Source organism: Pelophylax lessonae (assembly GCF_965119305.1).
Source record: "Pelophylax lessonae genome assembly, chromosome: 2".
Lineage (NCBI taxonomy): Eukaryota > Metazoa > Chordata > Amphibia > Anura > Ranidae > Pelophylax > Pelophylax lessonae.
The window spans coordinates 611209205-611232745 of record NC_138769.1 but is presented as its reverse complement, the minus strand read 5'-3'; the positions used below and the strand labels follow the sequence as shown (position 1 = coordinate 611232745).

General features: G+C 42.3%; 1 protein-coding gene across 1 annotated transcript in view; it reads left to right on the top strand.

Annotated features, from left to right (window-relative positions):
* The window catches only part of LOC309548492 (polyunsaturated fatty acid lipoxygenase ALOX8-like), a 171734-nt gene that overhangs the window by 129093 nt on the left and 19100 nt on the right, over window positions 1–23541 (top strand). Inside the window, exon 11 of the mRNA XM_082248439.1 lies at window positions 18396–18517. Coding sequence (XP_082104565.1) covers window positions 18396–18517 — 122 coding nt within the window. The remainder of the gene's footprint in view (window positions 1–18395; window positions 18518–23541) is intronic.

The window sequence follows — 23541 nt, the reverse complement described above, 5'->3', positions numbered from 1 at the left end:
TTTTTTTGGGGCGCTTAATGTGGCTTAACGTACAAAAAAGAGCTTAGATGTGAACCAATTTCCCCCAAACTTGGCACAATAGAAGAGTCTATCTATTCCAACATATTCTGAAAATTTCAGATCATTTGGTAAATCACACCAAAAGTTATTCACATTAAGCTCTTTTTAGCAATCATAAAAACGCATGGCTTAATGTGAAAAGAGCTTAACGTACCAAAATGTGCCTAAACCTCAACCAATTGTCTTGAAACTTTGCACAACCCAAGTTCTGCACTTCCCAAAGCTATCCTGGAGGTTTCATCGATTTTGGTCTCCCACACGGAAAACTGGGGACATTAAGCTCTTTTTTTGGGGCGCTTAATGTGGCTTAACGTACAAAAAAGAGCTTAGATGTGAACCAATTTCCCCCAAACTTGGCACAATAGAAGAGTCTATCTATTCCAACATATTCTGAAAATTTCAGATCATTTGGTAAATCACACCAAAAGTTATTCACATTAAGCTCTTTTTAGCAATCATAAAAACGCATGGCTTAATGTGAAAAGAGCTTAACGTACCAAAATGTGCCTAAACCTCAACCAATTGTCTTGAAACTTTGCACAACCCAAGTTCTGCACTTCCCAAAGCTATCCTGGAGGTTTCATCGATTTTGGTCTCCCACACGGAAAACTGGGGACATTAAGCTCTTTTTTTGGGGCTCTTAATGTGGCTTAACGTACAAAAAAGAGCTTAGATGTGAACCAATTTCCACCAAATGATCTGAAATTTTCAGAATATGTTGGAATAGATAGACTCTTCTATTGTGCCAAGTTTGGGGGAAATTGGTTCACATCTAAGCTCTTTTTTGTACGTTAAGCCACATTAAGCGCCCCAAAAAAAGAGCTTAATGTCCCCAGTTTTCCGTGCGGGAGACCAAAATCGAGGAAACCTCCAGGATAGCTTTGGGAAGTGCAGAACTTGGGCTGTGCAAAGTTTCAAGACAATTGGTTGAGGTTTAGGCACATTTTGGTACGTTAAGCTCTTTTCCCATTAAGCCATGCGTTTTTATGATTGCTAAAAAGAGCTTAATGTGAATTACTTTTGGTGTGATTTACCAAATGATCTGAAATTTTCAGAATATGTTTGAATTGATAGACTCTTCTATTGTACCAAGTTTGAGGGAAATTGGTTCACATCTAAGCTCTTTTTTGTACGTTAAGCCACATTAAGCTCCCCAAAAAAAGAGCTTAATGTCCCCAGTTTTCCGTGTGGGAGACCAAAATCGATGAAACCTCCAGGATAGCTTTGGGAAGTGTAGAACTTGGGCTGTGCAAAGTTTCAAGACAATTGGTTGAGGTTTAGGCACATTTTGGTACGTTAAGCTCTTTTCACATTAAGCTATGCGTTTTTATGATTGCTAAAAAGAGCTTAATGTGAATAACTTTTGGTGTGATTTACCAAATGATCTGAAATTTTCAGAATATGTTGGAATAGATAGACTCTTCTATTTTGCCAAGTTTGGGGGAACTTGGTTCACATCTAAGCTCTTTTTTGTACGTTAAGCCACATTAAGCGCCCCAAAAAAAGAGCTTAATGTCCCCAGTTTTCCGTGTGGGAGACCAAAATCGATGAAACCTCCAGGATAGCTTTGGGAAGTGCAGAACTTGGGCTGTGCAAAGTTTCAGGACAATTGGTTGAGGTTAAGGCACATTTTGGTACGTTAAGCTCTTTTTACATTAAGCCGTGGACATTAAACGTTTTAGTATTGTAAAAAAATAGCTTAATGTGAATAACTTTTGGTGTGATTTACCAAATGAGCTAAAATTTTCAGACTATCTTAGCATCAATAGAGTCTTCTATTGTGTGAAGTTTGGGGGAAATTGGTTAACATCTAAGCTCTTTTTTGTACATTAAGCCACATTAAGCTCCCCAAAAAACAAGCTTAATGTCCCTTGTTTGCCTCCTGGAAGACCAAACTACATGAAACTTCTAGGATATATTAGGAAAGTTAAAAACTTAGTCTGTGCAAAGTTTCAGGGCAATTGATTAAGGTTTAGGCACTTTATTACACATTAAGCTACATTAAGCCATTTTCACATTAAATGTTTTAGTATGTCCCAGCCAGATGCGGGATTCACCACAAAACTCTCAGGCTCAGAGTCAATGATCTGTTCCAGGTCTTCTCTATGACTATCAGCTTGGTATATGCCTCCATTTAACACAGCAGAAATTGGGTCCACCTCTTTTTTGTGCATAACAGCCTCATCTAACATTATGACAAGCTTTTTACCCCAACTTTCCCAATCCATTGTATGTGTGCTCCATTCACTGGTACTCCCCAGCACGGATCCATCTGCCCAAGGAGACACATCAGAACATATTGGCCCAGTTGCATACTCATTACCCCAGTTGCATACTCATTACACAAGTCTTTGTGAATCATGTCCGACTTTGGTAATACATGACTCCTCACAGCAGGTTGCAATACACCACATCCACCACCCTGCTCAGGTGGCGCTTTACAAACCTCACACACCTTTGCATTTTCCACAGGTTGTATTAACCCACTATTTACCTGCAAACTTTCAGGATTAGTAGATTGCTCTAATACCTTTTTATTAAATGCTGTAGTTTCACTCTGCCCCTCCAGAGTGACATCACGGTTGTCCAGGGGAACCTCCGGCTCCAACATATGAAGTTCCCTGGAGTTTTTTAGGGACAACTGTGCTGTCTTAACATCAGTTGCTATGGGCAATGGCCCACACTTGATTACAGATTTTGCTTGGCTCGAACCTGGGGTTTTCCCAACAGCAGTACATTTTGTATTATCATTAACATTGACCACATTTTCACCTCTTGCAGGCTGTCCTAGCCCACTACCAACTTGAGACTGGCAGACATTAAATATCTCACTATTGCTCTTTTGAGAACCCCTGCCTCCCCACTGAACAGGGTACAGCACAAGGAAAAGTCACTTTCAATAGCACCCTTAGTGATCCCACTAACTGGGGTCATTCTCACATCATATACAGTCTCATAACCAGTCTGTTCAAACATGAAACCAGCAGTTCCAGCCGATTCATTAAAGACAGTCTTACCCACCGCAGTAGTAGTAGTGGTCACCATGTTCATTTGAGTGCGATGTCTCGTGAACCAGTCCTCTGCTGCACTTTCACTGGCAAACTCCCTCTGGTGGCCACAGGATGAATTTACAGCTGGCATTTCCAACTGTTTCGCACCCCCTGCAGGCACAACAGGAGACTCCTTGTTGCTAGGGGTGACAACAAACACATTTGCATCGGAACTTGGGCTTGCAGACAACGCCTTTTGCCCAGCAACACTATCTCCAGCATTCTTCCATAATGTGGGACAAGAAAAAATGCCATGCCCAAGTTGACCACATTCCAGGCATGGTACTTGGTCACTTTCTCCTGTTGCTAACGGAGATGGCACCCTCCCAACATGCTGAAACTCACGTGCATCTCTATGGGAATGGTGGGCCACCTCTTCTCTGTAGCTCCTCCTTCCGCTTTGCACATTTTCTCCTGTTGCTATGGGAAACGGCATTCTCCCAGCTGCATTTTGCTGGCTCTCCCAAACACAGATACAGCCATTTGCTTTGTTTGATAAGTTTGCACTGGAGTCTGGGACAAAGGGCACTTGGAGACAGCATGCCCCCACTCACTGCACCGCAAACAGCGCTCTTCCCTCCGTGTCTTATCCAGACTTCCCACATTGCATCCTCTTTCCAGCCGAGAACACTGCACCTTCATAGCTGGTCTATTTGCACCAGTGTTGCTAGAGACAACAGCCTCTCTCCTCAGCAATCTCTGTTCAGGCATGTATGGGGCTCGTTCAGGTGGTAACAACTCCTCCAGCCACAGAATTCGGTCTCTCATCTCAGCCATCTTTGCTTCTTTCAGGAGCTTTGACCGCCCCATCTTTAGTCACTCCACAATAATTTTTTCAAAGTCCAGCAAAAATCTTTAGAGCACTGTCTCTTTAAAGCAAGTAGCTTTTCTCTGGCAGGTCCTGCTCACCTGCACACACAGATTGTGCAGTCTCATGCACCCAACACAGCTCAGAACTTCCTTCTTCCTTCCAGGTATAACACCTGCAACACGCAATGCCTTTTGCCTGGCTGCACTTCTGCACACAGCCAACAGTTCCTGACCTGAATTCACTGTGGAGCAAGGACCCGGATTCCACCGTCAGCTGCCCGCATCCGAGCACCAATTGTAACATGGGGGACAATCAGCTCAGTTATAGATGCATTTCTCCAGTGATTCACTGCACTGCAGTCAGGTATACATTTTAAGGGCATGGCAGCCCATTTTTATTAAAAGGCAAACATAAACAGTCTGTAACATAGGTTTTCCCACGCAGGGGTTCTTCTCCAGTCGATACAAAAACTGAAAATACCAGCCTACCTGGCTCTCACACTCTTGTGCAGTTTTCCAATAGCAGTACCCCTGCTCTTTTCACTGGTCCCCAGACCATGAACTCCTCGAAGCTAACTGCTTCACTGTGGCCTTGGTCCTCAGGCCGTCTCCTATCTCATGCACGCGCAAACACACATGTGCACCAGCTGCCACCTGCAGCCACTGACTCCCGGAGAGTATCGGAGTCCTCCTGTCTGCTGGCTGAAACAGTCTCCAACTGGGAGCCCTGATGTCTTCCTAGAACTTCATTATAAGGGCTGTGTACACCTGACTCTGAGCACACACCCTGCTGGTCATCAACAACACATGGACACAGAGTTGGAGATTCCAACCCTCCCAAGACACTTTGAAATCTCCAAACTACAGAGCCCCTTTCAGGTAAACCAAAACCTGGAGAAAGCTGCAACAGCAGTCTTCTCCACTGCACATCTATGCGCTGTAGTCTTGCACAGAGCCAATGTGCACACTCTGTGTCCTTTAAATGACCGGTTTCTCCGTGACAGAGTCTCCACCTGTCACAATATATTTCAAGATATCTAGTATTGTATTAACAGCAGTTGAAATAAAAACAAGGTTGGAGGTGGCACAGATTTTGCCTGGGTAGGTTGACTGGTAGGGGGAACGAGGAGAACAGTCAATGTTGGGCATAGATGGTGTACTTCCTCTGGATGGGCATATTTTTTGGTATAAGTCTCATGGCTGAAAGATGGGAGGTTTACTTGGGTAGACATAATTGTATTTACAGAGAAAGAGATTTTTTTCTCTCGGTTCTGCTCTCAAAAATATCAGGGGAGGGTGAGAAGGGAGGGGGAGTGTTAGGATATATTGGTGACTTTGTATTGTTGGGGCCATTTTGGAGAAAAAGACTCATTCAAGTATTTTGGTGAATGGATGTCTATAGTTTGTTGGTTTGCTGAATGGATCCAACTGGATTTTTTTGGGAGAAAATATTATTAATAGTTTTTTCCTGAGGTGAAGCATTCCAGGAAAGGACGGAAGCTTTCTGCTTTGTTTAGACCTGGTGGTATTGTTGTTTTTAAAAAGCTAATCCACCTCATTTCGATTTTCGGTTTTATTCTAATCCCCTCCTCTCCTTGGGATATAGATTCGATCTAGGGCCATAAATGTTACCTTGGGCATTTTATACTTATGATCATAAGCTATGTGTCTCCCAAGAGGGACATAGTAGTTCCCAGGACGCATGGTTTGTAGGTGTTTGTTCACCCTTTTTCCAAACTCTTACAGAGTTTTGCCGATGTAAAAAGATCCACACTTGCATCGATTAGATATACTATCCCTTTGGTCTTGCAATTGGTGAAGTGTCTTGGCTTGAAAGTGTCTCCATTTGGCAGTGTAGTGATTGTGGATTGACAGATAACAGCACATTGTGCACAATTTCCGCAGGGGAAGGTTCTTTTGGTTTTGCACAGATCTTTTCTAGATCCTTCTTTATGCTCACTGTGAACCAGGCTTTGCTTTAGTGAGCCAGCTTTTCTAAAAGTAATGGGGGGTTATCGGGTATCAAGCCAGTGATGTTTGGTTCTTCCTCAAGTATAGACCAATGTTTTTTTTAGGATGCTCCTTATTTTTTGATGCACGTTAGTATATCTCATAATTATTCTAGTGGTAGGTTCCTCATTTCCACATTCCAGTTTTTTGTTTCCTTTGAAGAGGAGTTGTTCCCTATCTTTTTTCTTCATCCTATTAAAGGCTTTTCTCAAAGATGTCTTTGTGTAGCCTCTTTGTATTAGGCGTTCAGTGAGGGCATTGGCTTCTGATTGAAATCTTTCAAATTAGTACAGTTCCTTTTAAGTCTCAAGAACTGGCTGTAAGGAATTGATTTTTTCAGGGGTGTAGGATGAAAGCTGGAAGCGTGTAGTATTGTATTACCTGCAGTCTTTTTTCTATACAAGGTTGTCAAGATTCTTCCAATCTCATTTTTGTAAATCCAGGTATCGGGGAAGGAGACTTGTTTTTTGCTGAAATTAATAGTAAAAAACATATTATTTTAATTTTTGTTAATTTCTTCCAGGCAATTATAGATCATGTCTTTCGGGCCACTCCAAATTATCAGTATATCGTCGATATATCTTTACCATATCATGATGTTATTGACAAATTTGTGGTTTTTCTCTTTGGATAGAAATTCTTGCTCCCACATTCCTACATAGATGTTGGCATACGATGGGGCGCAGCTAGTGCCCATGGCGACCCCACAGGTTTGGAGGTAGTAGTTGCCACAAAAGGTGAACACATTGTGGTTCAGAATAAAGTCCATGTCTACGATGAAATCATTAAATTTTTGATCGTGTTGGTTTTGTTGGCCTAGTGCTTTTTGGACTGCGATGAGTCCCTTGTTGTAAGGAATGTTATTATATAACGATTCTACGTCAATAGTTATTAGATATGCATCAGTTGGTATCGTTAGATCGTTCAGGATTTTGAGTAGATGTACTGTATCTTTGGTGTATGAAGGTAGCTTGGTAACATGGGGTCTGAGGTACATGTGAATGACCTTGCTCATTGACTCAGTGATGTTTCCATTGCCGGAGATTATGGGTCTTCCTGGTGGGTTTACTTGGTCTTTGTGTACCTTTGGTAAGGCGTAAAAAGTTGGTATTCTTGGATGGGTGGTTCGTACATACTCCCATAGTGTTTGAGATATTGTTCCATTGTTTAGTGCTTTGTTGATTTTTTTGTAAAAGTCTTCATTATAGGTTTTTGTCATTGCAGGCGATATTTTCCTAAAGCATTTCTTGTTTGCTAGTATGCTCAAACACATGGATTTGTATTTGTCGTTGTCCATGATGACAACATTCCCTAATTTGTCAGAGGGTTTGACGGTGATTTCCTCATTGTTTTTGAGCTCTTTTAAGGCTTCTTTTTGTTGTTTTGTAAGGTTATGTGTTGTTTTATCTTCGCATATTTTTTCAATGTCTTTGGTTGTTTGTCTTACGAAAAGTGCAATTCCCGGGTTGAGCTTGAGTGACGGAAATTTGTTAGACTTCTTTTTGAATTTTTGGTCTTTACTTTTTTCTTCCTTGTCTTCACTGTCCACTAGTACTTCAGGCTCCATTGAGTCGTCTAGATCACTTCCTTGAAGTAGGAGATTTAAATCCCTTATCGCTCTTATCGCTTATTCAGCTGCTGTTAGGGCTGGGGATGTTTGGTCTTGTTGGGGTTTTGGGGTTTTTTTGTGGTACATGGTTTTAAAGAGTAGATTCCTGGCAAATAGGTTGATGTCCTTAATGGTTTCGAATTTGTCCTTGTTGACATTGCGGCAGAAGGATAGTCCGAGTAACAAAACTTTTTCTTGTTCGTCTGTAAGCGTGTATGAGGATAAATTTATGATCGTTCATCCCTTTTCTCTTCCTGTCTCTTCTCTTGTGGGTCTGATGTCTGCTGGGGCTTCATTGTTGGTTTTAGGTTTTGTTTTCCTAAAAAACCCCATTGTTGTTTTGGGTAGTCTTCTTTACTTTTCTTCGATCGTGTGAAGATATGGTGGTGTCTTACAGGTTGACTATTTTCTCCTTCTTGCTGTAAGGTAGGTTTAGGATAATTGTAGTCTCCCCTTTCATTGTAGGCATCTTCTATTCTATTCTCGTTATCCATCTGTGGGTCATGCCTGGTTGATTTTTGTGTTTCTCTTCTATTTCCTCTGTTTTGTTCAGATCCGGAGGTGTATGAGGATGAATCCGAGGAGTAATATTGACCTGTTTTGTTGGGCTGCCTATTGCCGTATTGTGTTTTGCGAGTTGGTCTTAGGTTTGTCCATTTATATGCTCTTCCCTGACTGAAGGCGTTTTTGTCCCGCCAGTATTTTCGTTCTTTCTTCCTAAGGATTTCTTTACTGTGCTCCTGCAGATGCAGTTTGAGTTTGTTTTCCTATTCGCTGTATAGTGTAGCCTTTTTTAGGGGGGACAGTTATTCGTAAATATTCCTTATGTCACTGTCCAGGCTTTTGGTTTGCCTACGGTATTCTTCTTGTAACAGAATCATTAGATTGCGTGAGCATTCATTTCATTTATTTTCCCAATCCTTTTTCATCTGTAAGGTCACATTATCCATGGTTGGGAAAATCTCGATTCTTAGGCCTACAGGGTTTATATTTTCGTTGATATAAGGTTGGAAGGATTTTATGTGCCAGTGAAGGGCGGATTTATCGCTCTAAATGTTTTCTTAGAGTTGTAAAGAGGGATAGGATGTCAGTATCCTGCTGTTCTTTTCCCTGGAAGATGGTCTGTATGTCCTGCATTAGGCTGTCCCATTCATTTCCTACCAGGTCTCCCATCTTACTTCCTTCCTTTTGTGTCATTCTTTCTTATGTGGGAAAAGAAAGAAGGGGGGGGGGGGCTCCTTTCTATTGCCTGTGGTTTGGTCACAGAGAAAGAGGGGGTTTTCTCCTGAAAATTTTTATTTTTCTGATGCTCTGCTGATCAGCATGAAAGAGGTTGGTAATTAGTTTGGGTTTTTTAGATGTCTATGAGGATGTGGATGTGTTATCCATCCAGGGGTAAATTGGAAAAGGGGTTTTGATCTCTAGGATTCCCTATAGTATACATGGAACAACAGAGACAAATGTTCCTCAAAAGTCACCATTTTTCACCTCGTCACCTACCTTTCTAACTTCTTCACTTCTCTCACCGATGGACCTTAAACCCACCAATGACAAATTTGTCTATTACCTTGTAAAACTTTTTTGAAAATAAACTGTTCAATTTTTATTATTCTATGATACTTTAATTTGTTTACTCTTGCCCTTAAAGTCCCAATAACCTTGGTTTGAGGCACCAAACCCAAAACACAAGGAGTTTCCAGGAAAGCAGTGTTGTGAGTACTGTAAACTCCCCCGGGGTCTGCCTAGGATAGGGGACCACTCCGGAAGGTCAGAGGGATCCAGGAGACAGCTAGCCTGTGCAGCAGTTATAGAAAGGGGGTGCCAGTGTCTAGACCCTGAAGAGAAAGAGGGTGCCAGTGTGTGAGCCCTGAAGAGTTAAGAGTTGCAGCAGTGCTTACAAATAGCTACCTCAGCCAGTAAGGCTAAAGGGAGCAGTACAAATGACTTTTGAGTCACAAGGAAGTGTCAGAAGTCAGTTCAAGTTCTCAGACAGCAAGTCAGTGTTAACAAGCACCAACTGGCGTTGACCGGCATTCAGCCGGCGTCAAGTCAGCGTCAAAAGGCGTTTTCTCAGTTGTCCCATTATATTGTGTATAGTCGAGCCAGAGGAGTATCCCACTCATTCCCTTCTCCCATCCAAGTTCCTAAAATAAATACAAAAACCAAAGATGCTGGACTGTTTCTTGTCTCAGTGCTCACACTTGGAGAACATGCTTAAATGTGCGGTTGTTACTAGCGGTAACTCTGGCAGACCCACATCCAGCACAATGGCTGGGAATTCTGCTACACACTGCTTGTATTTGAAAAAAAATTTAATGTATTAATGAATACAATTCTGCATTTATATGTATCTGTTTAGACTTCAAGTGTTACTAAACCCACAACAGAAAAATCAGTCTGTATGCAGCAAAGCATGCTTGTTATACTCACTGTGGAACCTAAGGGGTTAATACTCCGCATTGTATAAAAAGACTGTTTGATCCTCTCTTCTCTGATCTTCCCTTCCACTGTCCCCAATCCATCTCCTGATAAGACCGAGCCTTTGGAGTCACTCTGGACATGCTCAATTTGGTGTGTATTTTTTCTTGGGAATCAGCATAGGGCCAATCAGCACTGTCCAGACAGAAATTTAGGAAATTCCTCCTACAAGCTTTAACCAGACACTGATAGAAGTCATAAGACTGCTATATATTGATGAGAAAAGGTATTTAGCAGTTTAGATTTACTAAAATAGTTGCATTTCCATGTTCTGTGTACTCTGGGAGACCAGATATAATGAATTCGGGGTGCCCGGAAGTGGTCATGTGACACGCACGGCGTGTCTCCCAGCGCTGAACGCACCTCTCCAGATGGAAGGCAACAGGACGCCGAAGTAAGGTCCGAGAGTCCGGGAGCCTGGAGGACCTAGATCGCCCTGAAACCCCTATAGTGCGCCCACGCCACCCCCACGGAGAGGTGAAGTGGAGGAGGTGGCGGCGGACCTGGCTGGAGGCATATGGAGGAATGGCAGTAGCAGCGGAGGAATAGCCATGTCAGGAGAGCGGTGTATTAGGCAGTAACCTTACGGTGTGCAGCCTGGTCTTCTCCTCTGCTTAACTGCTTGCTATACTGGCTGCATCGTTTGTGGAGACATCGGGACTGTTTTAGCCTGCACACAGCCCGGGCAGGGTGCCTGGGGGGAAGTACACTCAGCCTGCACCTTTGGATTCCCCCTCTCCTGGCAGAGGGACAGAGGTACTTTGCCCTATATTTACGGGCTCATGTGTGGAGAGTTAGACATCTACCCTACATGACCGGTATCCTGCACTCCACAGACAAGGGAGCGAAAAGGAGCAAATAGACTGGAGGACTATCAAGGAGGTAAGCCCTCTAATCGATTACATCATTAGCTCCTATTAAACTGTGCCCAAAGCTGATCAAGCGAACTGTATGAGAGCGGAGGGGTTGACCTATTGGAGGACCCCCCCCCCTTTCTTTTTTTTTTTTTCCCTCTCCTGGTGTGTCGATGTATATTCCCCTCCCGCCACTCCTTTTCCCTATTCACTTACACACTCAGGGGAAAAAGGAAGGATTTTTTTTTCCTTTTTTTTTTTTATTTTAAACTTTTAGTATACCTGACAGAGAAACGGGTATCCCACTAACGGCTCAACCAGATACTCTTTGCTTAGTGTGATAATAGACAGCAGAGAATAGGGAGTGGAGCATTACACTTAAAGGAGCACTTAAAGGAGCCATGACCTCCTTGAACTGAGTGTCAAATAGAACCTACAAGTGAAGGAAGAGGAGAGGAGGAGAGAAGTGAGCGGGGAAGGCGGGAGGATGACACTCACTAAGAGAAAGAAGGGAAAAAAGAACGCAGTAAAAACGCAGTCAAACAGACCAGAGGGAGAGATCGTAAGGTACCTCACTAATAACGCAAGGATGGCACCCGGTGAGAATAATGTTTTGACAAGCCCAGGGTCAGGAGATACACTTAACACACCAGCAACCTCCCCAGCCTCAGAAAATTACCCAGATAGCCCAGGGAATGGACAAAGAGAAAATATGGCAACTGGTATCCACACACAGGATTATTGCCCTACCAACAAAAAATGACATTGTACAAATGATTAACAAAATAGAAGAAACACATCTTAAAGAAATGCAAGTGTTAAAAAAAGACATACAAAAGATCTCAACACGTCTAGAGGAGGAGATAGCAGCCAGAAAAACTTTAGAAGAAAAAGTGACATCATTAGAACTAAGCAGAGATTCACAGAGGGAGAAGGAAGACACAGTACAACTCCAATTGGAAGAAATGGAGAATAGAAGTAGACGTAGCAACCTGAGAATCCGGGGTGTCCCGGAAAATATAAATAACGAAAAACTAACTGAAGTGGCGGAAGTTATCTTTAAGCAGGTCCTAGGAGATAAATTTCCCGACCGCCTTGAAATAGAAAGGATACATAGATCTTTGGGCCCCAGAAACAAAGATGAGAAAAGACCAAGAGACATAATATGCAGATTACATCATTATACGCATAAGGAGTTAATACTAAGGGAGGCATGGGGAGCAAAGGACATAAATGTGGAAGGAACCCCGATTAAAATTTTTTCAGATATTGCAAGAGGAACACTGAGGAGAAGAGCACTTCTAAGACCTTTATTGGATCTGGCAAAAAAGATGGGATGCACGTATAGATGGGGATTTCCCTTCTCGGTTACATTTCAAAGAGACGGTCGATATTTTAACCTTAGATCTTTTCAAGATCGAACGGCCTTCTTTCGGTTTATAGGGACAGACCCCATAGAGGTTGAAAATTGGCTGGCTCGAGGACCCAGGGAAGGACCTTATCCCTACCCCCGACAGCAAGAAAAGGGAAGAGACGTTGGAATAGAGGAAGAGAGAGGATAGGGATGAAATGCCCTTTTTTCTGGGTTGCTTGTTTTTAGTTTTTTCTCCTCCTCTCTTCCGAATATCCGAATAGAGGGACTTTAACTGCAGGGGGGAGATACACCACAACCTTTTTTTTCTTTTTTTTTTTTTTTTTTTTTTGGGTTTGTGACAGGCTTTGGGTGTAGAGCACATTTAGAAAGGGAGTGTTGAATTTTTTCAATACTCCCTATCCGTATTAATTTTTGACACTTTTTTTTTTTTTTTTCCAGGGTTTTATGACAGGGTTTGGGTGTAGAGCACATTAGAAAGGAAGTGTGGAATTTTCCAATACTCCCTATCCTATATAATCTTTGACACATTTTTTTTTTTTTTTTTTTGGGTTTCATGACAGGGTTTGGCTGTAGAGCACATTTAGAAAGGAAGTGTGGGGAATTTTTTTTTTCAATACTCCCCATCCGTATTAATTTTTGACACAAATTTTTTATTTTTTTATTTTTTTATTTTTTTTTTGGTTTTATGACAGGGGTTGGGTGTAGAGCACATTTAGAAAGGAAGTGTGGAATTTTTTTTCAATACTCCCCATCCGTATTAATTTTTGACACAAATTTTTTTTTTTTTTTTTTGGGTTTTATGACAGGGTTTGGGTGTAGAGCACATTTAGAAAGGAAGTGTGGAATTTTTTCAATACTCCCTATCCGTATTAATTTTTGACACTTTTTTTTTTTTTTTTTTTTTTTAAGACACGTGGCACTTGGGGGGATAATAACACATTTTAGGGAAGGGAGAGTTTAGCTTTAAAACACTCTCTTCCCCTTGTATGATTTTTAAGATGCACTACACGGGGAGGATCATATGGAGGGAGGAGGGGAGGATGGATTGAGAGATATGTATATAAAGTGAAAGATGCATACATAAATGATAATACTTGTATTAAAGTAATATATATTATGTGCTTGGTTGCCCCATGGAGGGGGAAAGGGGAAGAGTGGAGAGAGAGGTGAGAGAGGAGAGAGGGGGGGAAAGACACCTGCAACTTGTTGTAATATAAAGGGGGAAGGGGATAAAGCTTTACCCCTTCACCTTGGAAAAGGTTATGGAATGAGAGACCCCCTCTCATTAGTTAGAGAAAGAATCAGATAAATAAATAAGGATACCGAGCCTCTCCACTCCCCCGAACCCCCCCCCCCCTTGGGATATGTATACGGAGCATAGGATAGGGAATTAAGCTAACCCCTCTAAGAGGGGAAGGAGGGAGGTGGAGGATAGTTGGGATAATTTGAGGGAAAACAAATGTTAATACCTTGGTATGAAAGAATATTCACTAGGGAATGACAGAGCCGCTTTATAGATGAGGATGAATAAAATCTTGGTGAGACTACCCCCCCGAGGCCAATAGCCCACTTTGGACATACATTTGAATTGAGGGTAAATAGCTAGATATTGCCCCCTAGAAGAGGAGGGGGGAGAGAGGGGGAGGAATAGGTGGGAATACAGGGGGGTAGGGGGAGTAAATCAGATCGGCGTCAGGGAAAGAAGTATCTAGAGGAATTAGATAGAAAAGGGGAGAGGTGCGGGAGAGTATGGGGAGGAACATTCTGGGGTATAGCCCTTACTTTAGTCACACAAATGGCACTGGGAAGTGCCGTGTGAAATAAGGATAAAAAAGAGAGTTATCCGAACTGACGAGCGAGAGACTTGGCCTCCTGTAGAGGCCGATATCTCTCACCCGCCAGAAGGGGAGGGGAGTAGAGGGTAGGGGTCTTTTTTTTTTTTTTTTTTTTTTTCTTTTTTCTCCGCTGACCAGGGATGGAGGACTTAAAAATCACTTCCTACAATGTGAAAGGATTAAATATACCGGAAAAAAGGCATACATTATTAACAGAACTGAGACGATTAAAAACTAATATTGCACTAATACAGGAAACGCATTTTAGGGCAGATAAAATATCCCTTATCAGAAACAGATTTTTCCCATATATATATCATTCCGCATACACGCAAGCAAAATCTCGCGGGGTCTCTATATTAATTGCAAATGGGGTTCCATGGACTTATCAAGACAGCAGACACGACCCAGAAGGAAGATTCCTATTTGTTAAGGGATTAATAGGAGAGACACGGGTAACGTTCGCAACAATATACACACCTAACAACCGACAGGACGCATTTATCTCTAGAACGCTAGCTGAGTTGATGGGTTACACAGAGGGTCAATTAATCCTGGGAGGTGATTTTAATGCACCATTGATAGCAGCATTGGACACATCCTCCGGGACGACTACTCTTACCCCTGGAATGAGTAAACGAATTTTAAGAGCCTTATATAAAGCTCAGCTGATAGATATATGGCGACTACAGCATCCCTCGGAAAAAGAGTATACTTTTTTTTTCAAACCCACACAAGAATTACTCTAGAATTGACCTTCTTTTTGTACCCCATTCCCAGCTACAGGCAGTAAAAAAGTCAGATATAGACAGTATTACATGGTCAGACCATGCCCCAATATCAATAATATATAGCTTGACATCAAATTCTACACAGAAAAAACGCTTCTGGAGGCTAAATGAGGATTTACTGCAAAGAGAAGAGGTAGTGAAGGAACTCACAGAGGAGATGAAGGTCTACTTTGAGATCAATGACCAACCTGAGTGCCAGACAGGGACCCTTTGGGAGGCCCACAAGTCAGTAATGAGGGGCATATTCATTAAGCATGGAGCACGTATAAAAAAGGAAAGGGGAGAGCAAATGACACAACTTTTAGAAAAACTCAGCCTACTAGAGATAGAACATAAACAGACCTTATCAGAGACGGTGAGGGGAGATCTGAAGTTAATTAGAAAACAGATAACGGACCTGCTACAATATAAAGCCAAAGCAGCCATTCAAAGGTGCCGGAAAATGAATTACGAATCGGGCAATAAATGTGGGAAATTACTGGCTAGTTCAGTAAGAGAGCAGAAATTGAGATCGTACATACCACATATCATTACGGCAGAAGGTGACAAGAAAACGCTACCAACACAAATATCAGCAGAATTTGAGAAGTATTATACTTCTTTGTATAATTTAAAAGAAACCCCACCATCTTTAGAAGATATTGAGGGATATATAGACCAGTCACAGCTACCCAAATTGATAGAGGCAGACCGAGAAGACCTAGAGAGGGAAATCACGATTGAAGAGATACAGCAAGCTCTTAAATCCATGAAACCGGGGAAAGCACCAGGCCCAGACGGTCTAACGACTCAATATTATCAAACATGGTTCCACATCTTAGGCCCTTATTTAGCAAGATTATTTAATGCATCAGATATGGATGGGAAGCTAACTAGAGATACTCTCACGGCCCATATATCCTTGATATTAAAAGAAGGTAAGGACCCGTCCTCATGCAGCAGCTATAGACCAATATCTCTCTTAAATGTGGACCTAAAAATATTTACTAAAATACTTGCAAATAGACTAGCAAAGGTCCTCCCTAGCCTAGTACACTTAGATCAGGTGGGCTTTATGTCATCAAGGGAAGCAAGGGATAATACCACCCGAATTCTTAACTTAGTACAAGTAGTAAAGGAAAAAAAGATCCCGTGCGTAGTGTTGAGCACAGACGCAGAGAAGGCATTTGACCGGGTGGGATGGCCTTTCATGTTTGCTGTGCTCAAATATATTGGACTAGGGAAAGAGATGCTAGAAAAAATTACCAGAGTCTATACAGAGCCAATGGCTAGGGTAAAAACTAATGGTATATTGTCAAATGCCTTCCCAATAAGAAATGGCACAAGGCAAGGATGTCCATTATCGCCCATACTCTTTGCTTTGAGTCTAGAACCGTTCTTATGTAGAATTCGGTTAAACCAAGATATTAAGGGGGTAAAGATAAAAGAGAAACAATTTAAAATCGCCGCTTACGCGGATGACCTACTATTTTCACTAACTAGCCCAGGTATATCACTGCCAAATCTAATACAAGAGTTTAAAAAATTTGGGGTTATGTCATATCTGAAAATTAATTTTGGGAAGTCGGAAGCGATGGGAATAGGGGTACCTTTATCCCAGGTAAACGTGCTGAGAAGCAGCTTCGGCTTTAAATGGAAAGAAGAGGCGGTGAAGTACCTAGGGACATTAATACCAGCGAAATTAACGCGGGTGTACGATCTCAATTTCCTGCCCCTGATAGCAAAAACAAGGAACCTACTAGAACAATGGCGTAAAGGGATGCATTCATGGTTCGGCAAATGTAATTTGTTAAAGATGACAGTTCTACCAAAATTTGTATACTTGTTGCGAGCGCTACCGGTTAAGATCCCAAGTGCCTTCTTTAAAGCAATACACTCTCTGTTTGTGAATTATATTTGGAATTACAAAAAACCACGAATAGCAAGACGATTGTTAGTATTACCAAAGAAAAAAGGGGGGCTGGCTTTTCCAGATATACGAGTATACTATCAGGCCACTCAAGTGGCCAGAGTGCTAGACTGGTGGCATCATTCGGAAAACAAGCTATGGGTACAATTAGAACAAGCACAAACAGAAGTAGATTTGAAGAGAGCGATATGGTGCTACCAGGTATTACCTAAGGAACTGAAAAATCACTCGATAATAGGAAATACATTAAGGGTGTGTAGGAATCTAGATATATACAATAAATTGACAACGAGCGAGTCCCCTTTATTCCCAATTTTGGGAAATCCACAGTTTGCACCAGGCTTAGATAAGAGACAGTTTGTGGACCTGAGGGAGAAGAAAATTGATCAGGCCTCTTCTTTTTTGATACAAAGAAAATGGCCCTCAATTAATCAATTGATTGATAGAGCGGGAATATACAATGTTCCCTTCTGGCAAGCAATTCAATTACACCACTATCTAACATCAATACCAAGACCAGAAAGCTTCTGCAGAGCATTAACGAGATTTGAACAATACTGTGTGAGGCCAGGGACCTTATTACATACACTATCAATAGCCTATGGGCTACTGACAAATCCGGAAGAACAACCGGAATTAACGTGGCCGGGAAAATGGGGTAGAGATCTCGGATGCAATCTAACAAGTGAACAGGTCCAAAGGATATTAAGATTTACCTTTAAACCATCTGGGTGTGTCAGAACCCAAGAACTGAATTTCAAGCTCATAACGAGATGGTATATTACACCTAAGAAAATTCACAGATGGTTCCCGAGAGAATCAGGTGTATGCTGGAGATGCAAAAAAGAAGAAGGTACATTGTATCATATTTTTTGGACCTGTGCAGATATAAAACCATTCTGGGGGGGAGTAAAAAATATGACTCAAAAATTTACGGAATATAAAATTGAAGAAAATCCGCTCTTTTTCCTGTTGCAGGGGTCAGATATACCGGTGGGGAGATACGAAAATTCTATTATACCGTATTTAGTAAATGCAGCTAAAGCATGTATCCCAGGTAACTGGAAAAAAACACAACCCCCATCGATGGTAGAATGGATACACAGAGTAGAGGAAACTAGAAGAATGGAAGAGTTAATTGCATACTCCCAAAATAGACAGGAGAAATATAAAAAGATATGGGAAGAATGGAACTTCTTTATAATCTCGGAAGAAGGGAAAAAACTCTTAGGAGGATAGAGGCAAGGAAAAGATAAGAATATAGCGGAAGGATAAGGGGTCCTTTAGGCTGATGGCAGCGGAGCGGGGGAACTCTCCCCCCCCTTTTTTTTTTTTTTTTTTTTTTTTGGGGAGGGGGGAGGGAGGGTAAGGGACAAAAAAGGAAAATAAGGAAGGAATACAAGTTAAAGTAAATGATGAAAGAGTGGAATTAACAAAGGTTAAAATGAGATTGTACTACCTGCTGAATTGTAAATGTACTCAAACTGAACTTCCTGAATAAAAATTTATATTTGAAAAAATAATGAATTCGGGTTCCAGGGTTTAGTAACTCTTTAAGTTTTGATGTGCATCTCCTCCATGACAGTAGCCTTTTCTTCCTTTTTCTTTCCTTAGCTTTGTGTCCAAAATAATTAATTACTATTATACAAGTGATGAGATGGTCAAGGAAGACCCTGAACTTCAGGCCTGGGTAGCTGAGATTTTCAAGGAAGGATTTCTGCAAAATAAGTCTTCAGGTATGTTTCCAATCTGGTGCTCTTTAATCATTTGTGTTCAAGTACAGCGCAACATTATTAAAAGACCCTAAATAATTAAATGAACAAAGTCCATGAAGTCCGTCTGAAATTGGTGCTGAGGTGCAGAAATAAATGCAGATAAATTCCAACACCGTTAGTGCAGACACAATCCTGACAATCACCACGTGCATAAAATAAGGTAATCTCCTTACCAGAATTTTAGACCCCCTGTTAAGGAAGGTCCACCAAGCATGAGGTATAGAAACGATCACCAGTGAAGGGTCCACTCCAAATCAGCATCCAATCCACCACGGAATGTTCATACAGAACAGTATAACTTTGTAAACTTCATAAACCCCAAATGCTGGACATTGATGTTCCTCCAAAAAAACAAGTGGGGCTCACATGGTGAAGTATGGTTACTGCAATTACATTGTTTAGAAAAGCAGGGGTGTCCCAGCAATGGTATCGGCCATACGCAGTGTGCTGTCCTTGTATTACTTGTCTGGACTGGCAAGTGCCTTTTCACCAATCCTGCAGTTAAAGGCCCAAACCGAACATCCTGGAACAGGCAGGCTCTTCTGGTAACCCGACTGGTCACCTCACCCTGGATATGCCATAGAATTGAGGTGTCCCATATCCCCACTCAAACATTAAAAAACACATGCCATATGTGGTCTGGATCAGCTGATAAGTGAACATCCTGCAGTGCTGAAAAAAAGAGCACAATTATAAACTGGTAAGCTGAATAAGGAGAGAGAGATGATCTCAAAAAAGTCCTAGGATGTATATCCAGATATGCTGCACTAATAGTTACAACTCCAAAAATAATGAATGGAGCTGTACATCCAATCAGTCAATGCAGACTATGAAAATGCTTAACTCATGAAGGTAATGGGTAGTGGCTTCATCCAGTCAGGACTAAAAGGAATGCATACAGTGCCTTGCGAAAGTATTCGGCCCCCTTGAACATTGCGACCTTTTGCCACATTTCAGGCTTCAAACATAAAGATATAAAACTGTAATTTTTTGTGAAGAATCAACAACAAGTGGGACACAATCATGAAGTGGAACGAAATTTATTGGATATTTCAAACTTTGTTAACAAATAAAAAACTGAAAAATTGGGCGTGCAAAATTATTCAGCCCCTTTACTTTCAGTGCAGCAAACTCTCTCCAGAAGTTCAGTGAGGGTCTCTGAATGATCCAATGTTGACCTAAATGACTAATGATGATAAATAGAATCCACCTGTGTGTAATCAAGTCTCCGTATAAATTCACCTGCACTGTGATAGTCTCAGAGGTCCGTTTAAAGCGCAGAGAGCATTATGAATAACAAGGAACACACCAGGCAGGTCCGAGATACTGTTGAGGAGAATTTTAAAGCCGGATTTGGATACAAAAAGATTTCCCAAGCTTTAAACATCACAAGGAGCACTGTGCAAGCGATAATATTGAAATGGAAGGAGTATCAGACCACTGCAAATCTACGAAGACCTGGCCGTCCCTCTAAACTTTCAGCTCATACAAGGAGAAGACTGATTAGAGATGCAGCCAAGAGGCCCATGATCACTCTGGATGAACTGCAGAGATCTACAGCTGAGGTGGGAGACTCTGTCCATAGGACAACAATCAGTCGTATACTGCACAAATCTGGCCTTTATGGAAGAGTGGAAAGAAGAAAGCCATTTCTTAAAGATATCCATAAAAAATGTTGTTTAAAGTTTGCCACAAGCCACCTGGGAGACACACCAAACATGTGGAAGAAAGTGCTCTGGTCAGACGAAACCAAAATCAAACTTTTTGGCAACAATGCAAAACATTATGTTTGGAGTAAAAGCAACACAGCTCATCATCCTGAATAGTGATGGACGAAAATTGGCCGGGGCGGTTCGCGAACGCCAGACGCAAATTTTCTCAAAAGTCCGCAAACCGCGAGTTCGCAGCGGGCCCCATTGACTTTAATGGGAGGCGAACTTTAAAAACCTTTCAGTCATATTTGCAGCCACAAAAGACGTACTAGCTGTGCACAAATAGTTCCAGCACATGGACAATGTCATAACAGAAGTATTGCAATTGAAAAAGTTGCCCTAAATGTTTTTATTTTTTTTTTTTACAGCAAAAAATATATCTATTTTTTTCATAAATCAGCCAGAACTGACAGCAGCCGGTAAATACATTGTCTAATACATATAGGGTCCATTCACACATCTCTAAAATGGGTCCGCATCCATTCCACAATTTGGCGGAACCTTTACAGACCCATTGTTTTTCATTTCCAGTCTGAAAAATTAGGCATTCACAGGATAAAGAAGTAAGTGTCGGCCATTCCAGGCCCCAAAAATTAGCCCACATGCGTTTACCTGACAGCTAAGAATGTAGTATTCTGTGGCTGAAGGTACATTAGGCATTCACACATTATACAGAGGTAAGTGTCGGCCTGTATAGGCTGCAAAAATTAGCTCACATGGTTTGAAATGACAGCAAAAAACTTAGTTTTTGATGGCTAAAAGGTACGGTAGGTGTTCACAGTACACAGAACAGTAAGTGTCGGCCTGTATGGGCTCCAAAAATTAGCTCACATGGTTTGAACTGACAGCAAAAAACGTAGTTTTTTTTATGACGCTGTATGTAGCGAAGCCAAGGACCAGGAATTGTTGTGGGTGGAGGAATTTCGATGAAACCTGGTCTACTGGTCACATGTGTTGAATTCCTCAGAGATCCATGCCTCATTCATTTTTATAAATGTGAGGTAGTCTACACTGTCATGAGCTAGGCGAGTGCGCTTATCGGTCACGATCCCCCCTGCTGCGCTGAATGTCCTTTTGGACAGGACACTGGATGGGGGGCAAGCCAACATTTCCATTGCAAATTGTGCAAGCTCTGGCCAGAGGTCAAGCCTGCCCACCCAGTAGTCCAGGGGTTCATCACTCCTCAGAGCATCCACATCGGCCGTTAACCCAATGTAGTCGGACACCTGTCGGTCTAGGCGTTCCCTCATGCTGGATCGGGAGTTCAGCTGTCGATGGTTCGGCTGAAAGAAGAATCTCATATCTGAAGTGACCAAGACATCTTCCAACCGCCCTCTTCTTGCAGGCGATGTTGGATTGCTACCCGCAACTGTCTCTCTGTGACTGGAAATTCCTCTGCCAGCGCACACAAAAGCAGAATGCAGCATTTCTCGCAGCAAGGCCTGGAAGTGCTGCATTCTGACCTCCCTCTGTGATTGTGGTAACATTTCCACCATTTTGTGTTTGTACCGGGGGTCTAAGTACGTTGCCACCCAGTACATGGTCCTTGGCCTTTATGCATTTTATACGGGGGTCCCCCTTAAAACACTGCAGCATTTAGGCCCCCATTCCCACTAAACTGGAAGCGGTATAGTGGCATGCTTCCAGCTCATCATCCAGGATAATGTTGTCCTCGTTCTCCTCCCCCCATCCACGGATAACACCAGAAAGGTTTAAAGCATGCTCTTCTTGCTCCTCCTCCCCTGACTCCTCTTCAGACTCCTGCTGTTGATTTGTCTCAGATGGAGTAGCACCCCCTGGGAATTCATTCAACATTGCGACTTATTGATCTTCCTGCTCCTGCTCCTCGACGGCTTGATCAATGACACGACGCAATGCACGCTCCAGAAAGAAGGCTTAAGGTATGATGTCACTTATGGCGCCCTGGCCGTGACTGACCAGTTTGGTGATCTCATCGAATGGCCGCAGAAGTCTGCATGCGTCCCGCATGAGCAGCCACTGGCGAGGTGAAAAAAACCCAAACTCCCCAGAACCTGTCCTGCCGCCGAGTTCGAACAGGTAGTCATTAACTGCACGCTTCTGCTGGAGCAGTCTATCGAGCATATGCAACGCTGAGTTCCATCGCGTCGGGCAGTCACAAATAAGACGCCTGAGGGACAGGTTGTGTCGCCTCTGAATCTCAGCAAGGCGAGCCATGGCTGTGTAAGATCTTCGGAAATGGTCCGAGACTTTCCTGGCCTGCCGCAAGACATCCTGGACCCCAGGGTATTTGGCAACGAATCGCTACACCACCAAGTTCAGGACGTGTGCCAATCATGGCACGTGTGTTATTTTGCCCTGTTTCAGTGTGCTCAGCAGATTGGCACCGGTGTCAAACACCACTTTACCAACTGACAAATTCAGCGGTGTCAGGCCTGCTTGCAATCCGTGGCGGTTCAACTAAATCTACCCGGGTGCCACGGGTTGCATGCTTAACGGCCGTCAGAGGGTTCACCCAGTGGGCAGTAAAAGTGATATACTTTCGCTGCCCGTGTTTGCTAGACCATGTGTCTGTGTAGATAACACCCCGCTTCAATCTGTGGTATTGGGGGGCCACAGGTTTATCACACCAGTTCTACAAATAATTGGCCATTATCTGTTGTAAATGTGTGTAGCACAGTTAACACAGCAAAAGAGGCCACATTTTTGCAGGACTAAAATACAATCTTAGAAAAGTATACTGTTAAATAACACCCCGCTTCAATATGTGCTGTTGGTGGGCCACTGGTCTATCACACCAGTTGTTCAAAAAATTGGCCAGTGAGTTTGGCACTGTTTGTATCAGAGTTAACACAGCAAAAGAGGCAATATTGTTGCAGGACAAAAATACACTTGTAAAAGTATACTCAGATAACACCCCACTTCAATATGTGGTATTGGGGGGCCACTGGTTTATCACACCAGTTGTTCAAAAAGTTGGCCAGTGAGTTTGGCATTGGCACTGTGTGTAGCAGACTTCACTCAGCAAAAGAGGCAATATTGTTGCAGGACACAAATACCCTTATGAAAGTATACTCCGATTACACCCCATGTCAATATGTGGTATTGGGGGGCCACTGGTTTATCACACCAGTTGTTCAAAAAATTGGAAAGTGAGTTTGGCACTGTGTGTATCAGACTTCACTCAGCAAAAGAGGCAATATTGTTGCAGGACACAAATACACTTATGAAAGTATACTCTGATTACACCCCATGTCAATATGTGGTATTGGGGGGCCACTGGTTTATCACACC